This window comes from Elaeis guineensis, chromosome 1, assembly GCF_000442705.2.
Source record: "Elaeis guineensis isolate ETL-2024a chromosome 1, EG11, whole genome shotgun sequence".
Taxonomy (NCBI): domain Eukaryota; kingdom Viridiplantae; phylum Streptophyta; class Magnoliopsida; order Arecales; family Arecaceae; genus Elaeis; species Elaeis guineensis.
This window is the reverse complement of record NC_025993.2, coordinates 149,935,582-149,950,733: the sequence shown is the minus strand read 5'-3', so window position 1 is coordinate 149,950,733 and position 15,152 is coordinate 149,935,582. Positions and strand designations below refer to the sequence as shown.

Sequence of the window (15,152 nt, the reverse complement as noted above, 5' to 3'; positions counted from 1 at the left end):
AAAAGAAAAATATTTACTTAAATAATCTAGTTTTTAACTTATTTATCAGGATGATGCAAAATCGGTAAAACATCATTTGAATGGTGTCTTACCATGGTCACATCACCTCATATTTTTCACGTAGACCACGTAAAAAAAAATAAAAACAAAAATACCAAAAATATGATATTTTTAAAAATGCCATTGGAATGCCATTTTTAAAATGCCATTCCAAATGGTGTTTTTAAAATACCATATTTTTCTGACATTTTTTCCCTCAAAAAAAGAAAAAAATAGTAAAAAATAAAAAAAAATAAATTTATAAAAAATAAAAATTCTAATTTGATAAAAATAAAATTATCATTTAAATTAATATCTCCATTCAAATTATATTTTTAAAAAATATCTAAAAAAAATTGGTGTAAAAAAAATTAAAAATACCATTAAAAAAGAATCGAAAGGAAATAGAAATTATAATTCTAAAATTATTTAAAAATTAATTTTTTAAAAAAATATCTCACAAAAGATCTTAAAAAATAGCATAAATAAAAAAATACCTTAAAATTAATTTTCCAAATTAATTTTTTAAAAAATTATCATTAAAGAAGAAAAAATGAGGAAAAATTAAAAAAATCAAAATTATAATTTGAATGAATTTTAAAAAAAATTGAATTCTAATTCAAATAAAAAAGATAATTTTTAAATTATTTTGTCCATTTAAAATTAATTTTTTTAAAAATATCTAAAAAATTTTAAAAAATAAAGAATACCATAAAAAAAGAAGAAATGAGAAAGAAATGAGGAAAAAATTAAAATTAAAATTTTGATTTTAAAAAATTAAAATTTTAATTTTAATTCAAAAAAACCATCATTTCAAATTAGTTTCCCCGTTTCAAATTAATTCTTTAAAAAAGATATTTTTAAAAAAATAAAAAATAAAAAAAATAAAAGTGCCATAAAGAAGTCAAAAATTTTAAAAAATAGAAAAAAAATAAAAATTATATTTTAAATTTAAATAAATAAAATTTTAATTTTAATTAAAATAAAAGATATCATTTCAAATTACTTTCCCCATTTCAAATTAATTTTTTAAAAAAATTCTAAACAAATAAAAAAAATCTCAAAAAAATTTATAAAAAATAAAAAAAATGATAAAAATAAGAAAAAAATAAAAATTATAATTTTAAGCTATAAAAAAATTAAATTTTAATTTGAGTTCAAGAAAAATAAAAGAAAAATGCAATACGAAAAGTGAAAAAAAGAAAAAAATGTGAAAAAAAATAAAAATTGTAAATTAAAATTAAAAAAAAATAAAAAGTTTAACTTTAATGAAAATAAAAATATCATTTCAAATTACTTTCTCATTTCAAATTATTTTTTTAAAAAAATATCTAAAAAAAGAAAAAATTGGTGTAAAAAAAAATACCATAAAAAAGAGAAAAGAATTGAATTGAAAAAAAATAGAAATTGTAATTCTAATTTAAAAATAAAATTATAATTTTAAATTTAAAAAAATAAAAATTATAATTATAATTCAAATAAAAAAATGATAAAAAATAAAATTTATAATTATTACTTAAAAATTTTAACTTTAATTCAAATAAAAAATTATCATTTCAAATTACTATGCCCATTTTAAATTAATTTTATTTATTAAAAATCACATAAAAAATTATAAAATTATTAAAAAAAAATGGAGAAAAATGCCAAAGGGAATGGCATTCTTTGAAAACGCCATTCCCTTTGGCATTTTTCAAGTTTAAATTCCAAAAAAAAAAACCCCTCCTCTCTCCTTCTTCTCCCTCTTCTCCGACTATCTTCAACGTTTTTCCTCTCCGGCGGCACGGCGACGACCTCCCAACGGCGGTGAGCTCCCTCCTCTCTCTTTCCTCTTCCTCTCTCTCTCCCTCTTCCTCTCTCCCTCTTCCTCTTTCTCTCTCCCTTTTCCTCTCTCTCTCCCTCTTTTTCCTTGGCCGCCGGCGACAGAGGGCCGGCGGCGGGCCGACGCGCCCCGACAGCGACCCTGAAAGTGGGCCCCGACCCTCCCCTTCCTTGGCCCGCCCCCTCCTCTCCCTCTTCCTGTCTCTCTCTCCCTCTTTTCCTTGGCCGCCGGCGATAGAGGGCTAGCGGCGGGCCGACGCGCCCCTGACGGCGGCCCCGGTGGTGGGCCCCGGCCCTCCCCTTTCCTTGGCCGACCCCCTCCTCTCCCTTTCCTCTCTCTCTCTCCCTCTTTTTCCTTGGCCGCCGGCGATAGAGGGCCGGCGGCGGGCCGGCGCGCCCCGACGGTGGGCTGGCGCACCCCGACGGTGGGCCCCAGCCCTCCCCTTCCCTTGGTCGGCCCCCTCCTCTCCCTCTTCCTCTCTCTCTCTCTCTTTTCCTCTCTCTCTCCCTCTTTTACCTTGGCCGCCGCAGCGGCCTCGGTGGCGGGCCCCGGCCATCCCCTTCCTTGGTCGGCCCCCTCTCCCTCTTCCTCTTTCTCTCTCCCTCTTCCTCTCTCTCTCCCTCTTTTTCCTTGGCAGCCAGCGACAGAGGGCCGGCGGCGGGCCGGCGCGCCCCGGCAGTGGGCCCCGGCCCTCCCCTTCCCATGGCCGGCCCCTCTCCCTCTTCCTCTCTCTCTCTCTCCCTATTTTTTCCTTGGCCGTCGGCGACAGACGGTCGGGGAGGGTGGCGAGCCCCGACGGCTGCTCCTCGCGGTGGCCCAACGGCGGCTCCCCACGGTGGGCCCCGACAAAGGCCCCCCGATGGCCCCTCAGCGATGGGCCGCGACGGCCCTGCGGCGGCCCCCGACGATGAGCCACGGCGAGCCCCGACGGTGGGCCCCGGCGGCGGGCCCCGACGGTGGGCCGCGATGGCGGGCCTCGATGGCAAGCCCCGATGGTGGGCCACGGTGGCTGGCCCCGACGGGCCTGGGCGATGGGTCCCGGTGGCGGGCCGGTCGGCCCTGCGGCACCCTTCTATTTCAGTCTTTTTAATTTTTATTTTTATCTCATTATTTTTTATTTTTTATTTTTATCTCATTAGATTAAAATTTATTTTAAAATTCGATTGATCGTAATTTAAAATTTTAAAAATATATTGCATTTCATAAAAACGTAGACCTGTCAGTTGACCAATGTAGGATATTCTACGATATCCGTATAAAATATATATTTGATTATATATTTTTGTACGGGTACCGTAAAATATATACATTGGTTAATTGATTGTCCAGTTTGAATAGTTTGGGAATTGCATTTAATTCTATAGGTAATTACATTATTCGAATGATATGTGGAGGGTTCAAGAGAAATTTCAGACAGTATTTTTCTTTAGTTCTCCTCACACATTTTCAGTCGTGTGGAGAGAACTAAGGAAAAATATTGTCGAAATTTCTTTCGGTCTTTTTGCATATCATTTAATTAATATAATTAATCTATGAAATTAATATAATTTTCGAATGGGATAGAATCTATCTATACCTATTTGTTGATGATATGATGCATTTATCATGTAAATCTTTTGAAACGATAAAATAATTAGTAATTCTAAATATTTTGACTTTGATTTTGTCATTGGTTTCTTGAGAAAATGGTCAGTACTCGAGTTCGTGTACTATTGTATTATGATGGCATGATACAAATGATGAAACTGGTGTGCAGTACAGTCACCCTGCAAATCGGATGATTAGAGTATCTTCATCATTATCACGTTAAGAATTATTGGACCATTTATACAGCAGTATTCCTGTAGACAAAGAAAAATATGAAATAAAATTGAAATGAAAATCTCCTAATCTGTCGGGACAGTTAATGCAGAGCAATTATATCTTAGTTCCAATTGATGACGATGAAGATGTCGAAGAAATGCTGACCTTTCCTTTGAAATAAGCAGAATGTCGATTTTTAGAATTATATATTGAAAAGGAAGATGTACCGAACTTTGGATACTATAGTCGGCTTTTAACTCAACGGACAATAATGTTGGACCTTCCTCACCTTTCGTAACTCTTATGGTGCAAACCGATAGTGTTGAGGCCATATTTGCAGAACAACATTCCACTACTGCCGGCCCTAGTTGTCCAATTATTCAGAATCCTATGGTGACTTCTCCTGTGTCTTCTGCTACGGTGACTTCTCCTTTGCTAGAAGTAGTGGTAAGTACGGGAGACGACACTCATATAGGGAATGATGACTAGGTAGTAAGTGAAATAAATTCTGATAATCTAGACTTTGAGTCAGATAAAAGCGGAGATGAAAACTGTTGGATAGATGAGGACAGTAGCAATAATGATGATGATGGTGAAAATGAGAATGATGATGAAGATGTTTAGGCTAATATTAATGTGAGAGAACTTCAACCTCATTTGCACGAACCCTCATAATTTTTTAACGATATAAATTTAGATGATGGTGGTTGTGTTAGTGCTTGTCGAAGATTGAACTCTGACTATCAGTTTTGGGACTCCTCGATGACTGAATTTGCTAAAGGTTTGATGTTTGAGAATAAAGATTATGTAAGGAGAGCTGTTGATCTTTATCACAATATGAAGTATCGGACATACAATATAGTTCAGTCGCATTCAAAATTATGGTCCGTACGATGCGCATCATCAGATAATGCTCAAATTATAAATGGAGGCTTCGTACTGCATTGTTGAAAAAATATGGATATTTTCAAATCACAAAATATGAGGGTCCTCACACTTGTTTGTTTACGGGGTTGAGTCGAGACCACAAACATATCAGTGGAAGGATGATTGGCACACTAGTCGACATATTATTGAGAAAGGTCCCGGTGTCAAAGTTGAAGCTATTGTGGCAGCTGTTAATGATCAATTTCAATATACAGTGTCATACAGGAAAGAATGGTGTGAAAAGCAGAAGGCATTGATTGATATTTATGGAGAATGGAAGCCGTCTTATGCTAAATTATCTTATTATATAGCTGCACTTCGACATGCAAATCCTGGTACAGTTGTTTCATGAATTTTTTTTCAAACTGTGAATTCCAATGTCTGAGTTTTAAATTATATTTTTTGGACTTTCAAACCATCTGTCCAGAATTTTACGCACTGTCGTCCTGTAATCAGCATTGATGGCACGCACTTGTATGGAAAGTTTAAAGGTAAGATGTTAATTGCAATAGAAATTGATGCAGAGAATGGGATATTTTCATTAGCATATGCAATTGTGGATGAGGAGATGACTGCACGTTAGAGTTGGTTTCTTTTTCAGCTCAGAACACATATCGTCAAAGATAGAAATGGAATATGCTTAATTTCTGACAGGCATCCAAGTATATTAAATGCCATCGCAGATGAGTCTATTGGATGGAGTCCATCACGTGCCTATCACCGATACTGCTTAAGACATATTTGCAGTAATTTCAACACTCATTTTAAAAATATACTGCTGAAAAGAGCAGTATGGCAAGCAGAAAGCGCTCATCAAGTTTGCAAGTTCAACTTTATCATGGGTAGGATCAGAACAGTGAATGAAGAGACTTGGAGCTGGTTGTCCGAGATAGAAAAGTAGAAGTGGACATTGGCACATGATAATGGCCTGTGCTATAGTGTCTTAACTACAAATTTGTCAGAGATTTTTAACAGTATTTTACGAGGAGCTAGAAATGTGTCAATTACAGCTTGTGTTCAAATAATATTTTATCGTCTTGTGAAATACTTCAATACGAGGCATGCCCAAACTTTGAGATATGTAGAGGAGAATCCAAATAATCTTTTTACTCCTCATGTTGCAATTAAGATTGCTGAAGATCAAGTTAAAGCTAACCAATACCGAGTAACAGCATTCAATCTTCAAAGAGGTACATATGAAGTGCTTATGAGGAGAGCAAGCACAGGATTACGAGGTGGAGAAAATTCTCATACTGTTACTTTAGTTGAAAAAAAATATTCTTATGGAAAGTGGAGCATATACAAATATTCATGTTCACATATTTTAGCTGTGTCAAGAAATTGATGTATATTTTAGTGGTTTTGTGGATGATGTATATACAATTACAACATATATGAATGCTTGGAGCGGTGACTTTAATTCATTACCACATGAAGATTATTGGATGCATACACGTATGTTCAAATGTATTTCTGATCATCATCGTTTGAGATCCAAGCAGAAAGATAGATCAAAGTCAACAAGACTACGAAATGAGATGCATGATAGGCAAATAAGAAGTAAGAACCATTGTGGCATTTGTAAGGAACAGGATCATGACCGCCGCCGCTATCCTAGGATACTTCAACACACTTCAACTTCAAGCAGTGGAAGAAATTAAAGGCTCCGAAGATGTATTTTTGATATTTTTTTATGTATTTCTATGAGATGAACTGAATTTTGTGTTTAAGTTGTATTGTGTGACAATATTGTGTTTAAAATATATTTCTCATAAAATGAATGGATATCATATCATATTTCTTATTTTTTAATATACTTGTGATAATATCATTATTTTAGATTCATTAGCGTATTATGGCTTACAATCCGCAGTATTCCGATCTTCGAGACAGTAGTATTCTTACATTGCAGGAGCACCATTGATCACAGACTATTTTAGATGACGGCGTAAGCATTCCAATCCTATTTACTATTTAAATTTTTTTTTGAAAAATTATATACATTATCTAATTATTATATTTTATTGCAGAAGCCCAGACACCTTCGTCTATGACGATCTGATGCTGACTTCTGGAGAACAGAGAACATCTCACATAGAGTGCTAGATTATTTACGATATCTTGGATTCTATGGAGTATATCGGATCGGTCGTATATAGATGGACGTTGGTCTTATTACTGCTTTGCTTGAGAGATGGCATCTAGAGACACACACATTTCATCTTCCATTTGGTGAGGCGACCATCACTTTATAGGATGTCAGCATCCTTACTGGACTACCAGTTGATGGCGATCCAGTATCGGAGTTGATCCCACGCTTACCATTCCGGAGTGGCAGGCTTTGTGCTTGCGATTGCTAGGGTTTGAGCCCGACGCACACTTTTTCGATCATTCACGACTCAGGATTGAGTGTTTGGATGATCGTTACCGACATTTTCATATTGTGGATAATGCACCAGAGGAGATGGTGCAGCAGTATGTTAGAGGTCAGGTGCTGCGATTGTTAGGTGGTGTCCTGTTACCCGATACTTCATCGAATAAGATGAAGTTGATATTTTTGCCATTATTAGAGGATTTAGACTTCGCTTGTAGACTCAGTATGGGCAGTGCAGTACTAGCTTGCCTGTACAGAGCTATGTGTCGGAGTTCTTATGCTGATCAGAGCGAGATTGGTGGTTATCTTGTATTATTACAGGTATGTAAATTAAAAATTTTTATTTTTAATATTCAATTATATTTCAAACATTGGGTATATTATGTATAATTTTTTTAAAATTTACAGATTTGGATATGGGAGCGTATGCCGACTATCAGTCCATTATGATGACAGTTGCTCGAGATGCCATCAGAGCAGCATGATCCTGATGTTCCATTCAGACCGGACGGACCATTGGAATATAGGTATAAAAATATTATTTTTTTTATTTGAAACTTACTGTTTTAAATTCGATAAAATTTATTTAACATTGTGAAATAGATTGAACGTTGTATTCAACATTCATCACGTATCGACGAGAATGGCACGGGTTTATAGGTGCCAGTTGGATATATTAGTTGATACATATAGACGGATAAATTCTGAATTTTTTACAAATATCATTTTACAGTATTCATAATCTATTAAAATTTTAGCTTACTAATTTTTTTTATTTTAATTCTATCAATTTTTGTGAGAGCTATATACAGATGAGATATTGACTATATTGCCGCAGATGTATACAGTTGGACATGACATATGGACTGCTAGGGTGTCACTTATTTGTTTTGATGTGATAGAGTGGCATCTTTTCGATCATGTCCTGCGGCAGTTTGATCAGATTCAGGATATCCCAGAGCAGTTTGATATCAGTCAGGGACTTCATCGTATTGATCAACGAGGGAGAGCTCGTATTGACTGGTATATCAGACATGCAGAGTACATCGATATTTGGGATGCACGTCGAGATCACATTGTTCATGGTGATCCCATTTTGAGAGGTCGTTCATATACTGATGACTACATGGCTTGATTTTTTAGCATTACAGTGCGAGTCATTGGACAGCCTCGGTATGCAGTTTCCGGATACGAGGGCGAGAGTTCTGCTGTGCGTCTTTTGGTAAGATTACGAAAATTAGTTTATGTTATTTGTGTTATATTTTTATTTTATATTTTACAGTATATTGACTGTTTTATTTTTATTTTGTAGACTGATTCTATGTCGGGTCTTGTGTTGGACGCTCGTCGTGCTTTATCTACGACTGATGAGGACGAACGGATTCGGATACTGCGTGAGATAGAGAGAACAAGTTTCAAAACATTAGTGGCGATTAGTGTTGATCCATATAGCTGTGCGCCTTGGTATGGAGCAACCGATGCATCAGATATGAGATATACGCTGTCACCATATGTTCCACATATGACATCACCACATATTCAGCAGATGTTATCACTAGATGCTGCACAGATGCCACTGCCTTTTGATCCACAAATAGTAGCGTCTTCTTCTTCCTACATCCCTCAGATGACATCACCGGATACCAGTTGGCCACATGAATATGATACTTTCTTTTCAGGCCCATCCATGTATCCAGATGAAAGGGTTGAGCGGGTCGCTCAGTCCATAGATAATCCGACAGCATTCATTATTCCTGAGCAGTATGACCAGCAGACCTCCTCCACTGATATAGGTGAGGAGCCATCACAGCAGGAGCAGGAGCAGCCGTTGAGGACCTTCCTGAGAAGGTCCAATCGACCACGGGCACCACGACGTCCTTATGGGACTTAGTCTTTTTTAGATTTGTACTTAGTATTTTTGAAACTTTTATTGTACTATTTTTTGTACGCTTAATATTTTTATTCTATTTAATATTATTAATTATTGATTTTATTTTATATTATTTAATTTTAAGTGATCGGATATTATGCTTTGTGGATATGGTTACACATACTCTAATATGTCTCAGAACAATAGGAGAGAAAAAGTTATGCTAAAAGAACTATAGAAATGATAATGTAAATAATAATAGTATATCGGATAATTTAATTATGAGATGAATCGGACCGCACTGGTACATCTCGATCTGGTACAGGCACAATATTTAATTATGATTTTTTTTATGATATTTTTTTTTAACCCCCATAAATTTTTTTGGGATATTTTTTAAAAAATTAATTTTAAATGAAAAAAATAATTTGAATTTATGTTTTTTATTTGAGTTAACATTTGAATTTTTATTTTTTCCTCATTTTTTTCTCATTTTTTACGTCTTTGTTTGGAATATTTTTTAAAAATAATAATTTGAAATGGAAGAAGTAATTTGAAATGGTATTTTTTTATTTTAATTAAAATTAAAAATTTTATTTTTTTAAATTAAAAATTATAATTTTTATTTTTTTCATAAATTTTAAATATTTTGCTCTTTTATGGCACTTTTTTTTGACATATTTTTTTTTAAAAAATTAATTTGAAATGGGGAAAGTAATTTGAAATGATGATTTTTATTTGAATTAAAATTAAAATTTTTATTTTTTTAAATTAAAAATTATAATTTTTATTTGGCTCTCATTTTTTCTTTTTTTATGGTATTTTTTATTTTCTTTAATTTTTTAAGATTTTTTTGAGATATTTTTTAAAACAATAAATTTTAAATTTTGATAAAATAATTTAAAATTATTTTCTTTATTTGAATTAAAATTAAAATTTTTATTCTTTAAAATTCATTCAAAATTATAATTTTTATTTTTTTTCTATTTTTTTTCTTTTTTTATGATATTTTTTTAAAAAAATTAATTTGAAAAGGAGATTGTAATTTGAAATGATAATTTTTATTTTAATGAAAATTTTTATTTTTATTTTCTTAAATTTTAGAATTATAATTTTTATTTCTTAAAATTTTTAATGATATTTTTATTTTTTTTTTACACAAATTTTTTTCAGATATTTTTTTAAAAAGATATTTTGAAATGGAGATACTAATTTTAAATGCTAATTTTTATTTTTAACAAAATTAAAATTTTTATTTTTTTATAAATTTAGTTTTTTTTATTTTTTTATTTATTATTATTTTTTTTTTGGAGTGAAAAAAAATGTTAAAGAATATGGCGTTTATAAAAACGCCGTTTGGAATGGTGTTTTTAAAAACACCATTTCAAATGGTGTTTTTAAAAATATCATATTTTTTGATATTTTTATTTATTTTTTTTTATATGATCTATGTAAAAAATAGAGGATTACGGTCATTATAAAACATCATTCAAAATGACGTTTTATCGATTTTACAAAATAATGTTTTATCGATTTTACATCATTCTAATAAATAAATTTAAAATTATATTTTTTAAATAAATAATTTTTTTTAAATTAATTAAAAAAAACTTCATTAACACCTCTAGTCAAATCCAGATGACTTGGGGGCATAGTTGGCGCAGTTTAGAAGCTCTCCATCCCACGCCCTCGGCCAGTACATAAATACCCTCAACAACCCTCAACAAATTCACGAGCAGTGCTTGATGTGTCCGGGGCCAGTACATAAATACCCTCAACAAATTCACGAGCAGTGCTTGATGTGTCCGGGGCTCCGGCAGGTAGCGTAGGACGGAGATAGAGAATGGGGAATGGTGCCTCAACAACCACAATAATCGAGGCCGCAGATCAATTAATCAAAATAATCACCCAGATAACCAGAAAATTCCGCCTATCCCCACCGGGGTCGTGGTACGTGCTAACAGTTCCGTCATATTAAGCACACGTAATGATGTCTTATAAAGCACCAAAAAGACCGGACGTTCCCACAGACTGCATTCGGCATTGCAATCTTTGCAACCAGAGATCTGTCACCAGATCGATCATGGCACCAGGCACAGGTGCCCCATAATTATTCTTGGGGACGAGCAACTCAGCACCATATACAGCTTTCCAAAAGAGGAATTTCAAAGCATACTCATCACAAAACCAATCAAATACGAGGAGAGCATTTCTGTATGTCCCAAGGACTTGGCATCAATAACAACACTTTTTGGCTGTGAAATTTGTGAGACATCGAATTGTGATAGCTTTGCTTACTTTCATCCAAAAAAAAAAAAAAAGAGAGAGATAGCTTTGCTTACTAACACCTGAATCTCATTCATGTTCATTTGAGGCAGCAGGGCTTAAAATAGGAGACATCCAGCGTTCGGATGTTTACAATCCGAAAAGGAGAGATGCTGTTGGTCATTTAAATCAATGAAAAGATGGGAAATAAGAATCACTAAAGAGCAAAGCAGATAACTATCGCCGTGCTCAATCAGTCAGAATCAGCAAAACGAATTTAAATGGCCATCAGTACTATCCGAAACTGTAACAGAAGATTAATTCGAAGAAGAATCTTGAAGATTCAAGTATTCATCAAATAATGTGTCCTTTTCATACCGATAGAACAATAAAAAAACTTAAGTATTATACCAAAAACAAAAAGGGTGCCTGTAGAATACTCCTCCAAACTTTTTACAAAGGTAAGTAACAAAATCACTCATTGGAAATATTTATAGAAATATCAAAATCTAAAGTATCTTTGAAACCCATTAGTTGCCAGGCCTCAAATTCAAGTTGTCTGCAAGTCATAGTTTAAAGACAGATGGACAGATGGTAAACCTGCAGCTCGGCTGTTTACCCAAACAAAATTCCAGTATCACCAGTAACCTGCAGAAACTGTTCACGGAAATTACTCGATCTTGAGTGCATGTATAACAAAAAAAAAAAAAGAATACCATAGTGCTCATCACCTTAGCAAAAGAACATGGAGCTGCACACATTGGGATGCAATTGTGGAAGTTCTGGAATGGCAGACTGTCCAGATGCGGTGACTGGACCTTGTCCAGAAGAGGTCTCTGAGAAGTCCTCGAACTTCATGAACTGGGACATCTGTGCTGCCGCCAAATGTGCATAGCAGATAGGAGCCACTGGATAAAGGATGGCACCATGTGTAAGCAAGTTTGTGATAGTAACTGATGCAAGGGAAATAAGAATTGGAGAAGGTTGGGGGGAGGGGGAAAAAGAGGAGAATCAACCCAGCTCACCGATAGATACTGCTGTGGTACTCCTCTGATATCTGCGAAGAAGAAATTAATCATGATTAGATACTTAACTTCATATTATATCATGGAAGAGGATATGAGATCGAGGGCCTACACATAGGAAAGTGAATGAACAAGCTCCTGCAGATCATCAGCTGAAAAGCCAATCTCATTAAGCAAGATGTGGTAATGGGTTGGTCTTGAGGTTCCCTATTATGAGAATAACCAACAAACCAATTCATAGGTAATCACGATAAATATATATATAACACGAAGTGAAATACATAAGAGAAACATAAATGTTTCTTTGCAGTTAATATTGGCACCATCACCACAAATCCACACTAGTCGTGTATTTGGCCTACCAGAATGGCATAAATTCAATCCAGAAATAAGGAGACTTACTATCATTCCAGCATGAGCACACATGTAGAAATCATAATTTCTTGGATGAACAACCTTTGTATCCACAACAGTTCCTGTCACCATAACCAAAAGTTAACAGAAATAACAAGATGCCATGTCACAACTGTACTTCACAGTTCACATTAGAAAAATAGGTCAGAAAGCAGACCAGGTGGAACATTTTCAGGGCCACCAGCTTGAAAAAGTTTTGTGTGGTGGTTCTTTTGTGCCACAATCACTGTGAACTTTGGAAGTGTAGCCTCACCTAAATGCTCATAAACCTTACAAAAATTTAAGCAAAAAAAAAAGTATGAATTTTTCTAGTCAACCAAAGAACTATGCCTAGATATGAAAGAACATGCCATCACCTTGATAATTTGGTCAAGCTCAATGTTCAAAACCTGACTGAACTGAGATTCACTCACACCATCCCTACAAAGTTAAATTAAAATGAATTAAAAACCTACAAAGAGATGAAGTAAACCCTACAAAGCATGGATCACAAAAAAGCATCATTAACATATCAAACAATATCCAACTGGAATGTTTTAAAGATAAAACCAAATACTAATTTTCAATAAAAGCATAGGGTACAGAAACATAAGCATACAAACATAGAAAATGAACCAGAAAAGAAATTAAATTTTCTTGTCAACAGATATTGATCAGTATTCAGCTTAATTTGTCAGCTGAAGCATACTACTTCCATGTGAGGTCAACCAAAGCACAGGACTCTATATATAAATAACGTAGGCCTTACAGGACAATCAAACAGAAAGGCAGCTAAATTAAGCTAACAGGAGATCAGTAATTCAGATAGCAATGCATGGTCAGCCAAATATTCAAACATACTAGGTAGTTGGGGAAAAAAAAGTTTCCAAAAATGTAGTGTTTTAAGGCATCCAGCGGGTAAAATGGCATTCTTCAATTTTATGTTCAACCATGTGGGCCTGGTAATTGGAACGCCTACCTTAAGCACTTTCTTGAGTAAGAGGCTCTGGGTTCAAACCATGCTGGTGGAATTCCCACGATATTTCTCACAATAGTTGCTTAAAATTCACATCAATGACTGTATTATTTGCCCCACAGATAAATCTAAACCAATGTATCACTGCCACCATCTCCAAGTTGAAACTATTAGCATTTTTGATATAATACAATACCATGCTTTACCATCAGCATGTCTAATAACGTATGGACCTATATATAACAAGCTACGATGTGAGTTGGCTTAAAAAAACATTGTTCTGACCAAGTTTCAAAATCTTGGTTTCAGTTTCAATTACAACCAGACCGAATGAGTTTTCATTGTGCCAGTTTTGGCAGCTTCAATTTGAGTGTTGGAGATTTAACCAAAAATATAATAACCATAGAAGATCCAAAAATTGAAGCAACAAATAGATATTTTTTTAGAACATATTAATATATTTGGCAACTTGAATAACATTATGCAGAATTTTGATGGTTGAACAATTTAAGTATTAAGAATTCTTGAGATTATAAAAATGAATTCAAAATAAAATTATGAAAAAAATGATACGAAACAAAAAATGCATTAGACAAACAACTTAAAATTTAGTATTTTGATAACAAAATCTTATCACCAAATGACATAAGTTTTTTATGCATGAAATGATACATAATTTCTGACTTTCAACTATTTTACTTCACATATATAAGAAAGTTCTAGAAAAATATTTTTTGCAGAGTTTATATTAATTCAGAGAAATACCATAAAAACAAATTTCAAGAAGTTATCATGACCACAAAGAATTGTCACATAACAGTACGATTTAGTGACTAATCACATAAAAGTTATAGCATATTAGTTTCTTAAATTGGAGGAGAGTCAGGGTGGGTGAGCATATTGTATTAGTTTCAGATCGGCTCAGCTTCAAGTCAGGTCTCATTTTCCATGTGCAATCCAATATAGAAGCAGATCATATTTATTGATCCAAGAGTGACGCAAATGAATTCAGTTAGATTTGGACCCTGTCATTTTAGAGTTGCATTCCTAGTTTAGGGTAAACGTAGCATTCATCGAAATAAGTGGAATCACTATCATAGAAATTAAGGCAAATTTATGCTCAATATGCTTGCATCCAGCAGAAAAATAGATGGAAATAAATTAAAATAGTGAAGGGCGATTACATGCTACCTAGACATTCAAGTTTGGTGATCAGAATCAAACAAGACAAGCCACTGCAAACAGATAGAACAGAACAAGCAAACATCCCTTCAACCTGGGCCCTAGCAATCAAGACCCTCCAAATTGATCAACGAAAATGGACCTTCGCATGACCGAATTATCTACCACTCATATGCATTTGTCTGATAGAATATTGAAGAAATGAAATAGTTTACTGTCAGCTAAATTGTATACAATACCTGAAAATGATTATCTGAGAAGGTTTTCTGCAACCACTAGTTTGATAGAAGTCTACCAACAGCTCCCTGATTTTTCAAGAACTCAGCTTGTTAAGCAAAATAAACTCGAATTGGCAACTTAATTATAAAGGAAAACTCAATGCCATGTGTCCCAACTGAAAAAAAAAATACTTAACAAAAAAAAAAAAAAAAAAGGATGTTGGTTATCTTTTGAAACCACTTATTTCATCTTATAGT

At 34.2% G+C, this 15,152-nt stretch overlaps 2 protein-coding genes across 3 annotated transcripts in view; one reads left to right on the top strand and one right to left on the bottom strand.

Moving 5' to 3' along the window:
- Positions 1-15,152, top strand: part of LOC105061028 (protein argonaute 16) — a 20,131-nt gene that overhangs the window by 3,932 nt on the left and 1,047 nt on the right. Inside the window, 1 exon segment of the mRNA XM_073254729.1 lies at positions 4,807-4,931. Coding sequence (XP_073110830.1) covers positions 4,807-4,931 — 125 coding nt within the window.
- LOC140854815 (protein argonaute 4A-like) lies at positions 11,407-12,802 on the bottom strand. 2 transcript variants are annotated; one of them, XM_073250863.1, is made up of 6 exons: positions 12,697-12,802; positions 12,528-12,601; positions 12,238-12,332; positions 12,126-12,157; positions 11,832-12,008; positions 11,407-11,748 (listed from the first exon to the last, which is right to left on the bottom strand). In XM_073250863.1, exons 2-5 carry the CDS (start codon positions 12,549-12,551, stop codon positions 11,833-11,835), a joined length of 327 nt encoding a protein of 108 aa, XP_073106964.1. In that variant the 5' UTR covers positions 12,552-12,601; positions 12,697-12,802; the 3' UTR covers positions 11,407-11,748; position 11,832. The 2 variants fall into 2 exon arrangements, with proteins under 2 accessions (XP_073106964.1, XP_073106962.1); XM_073250861.1 differs by having other exon boundaries at positions 11,412-11,757.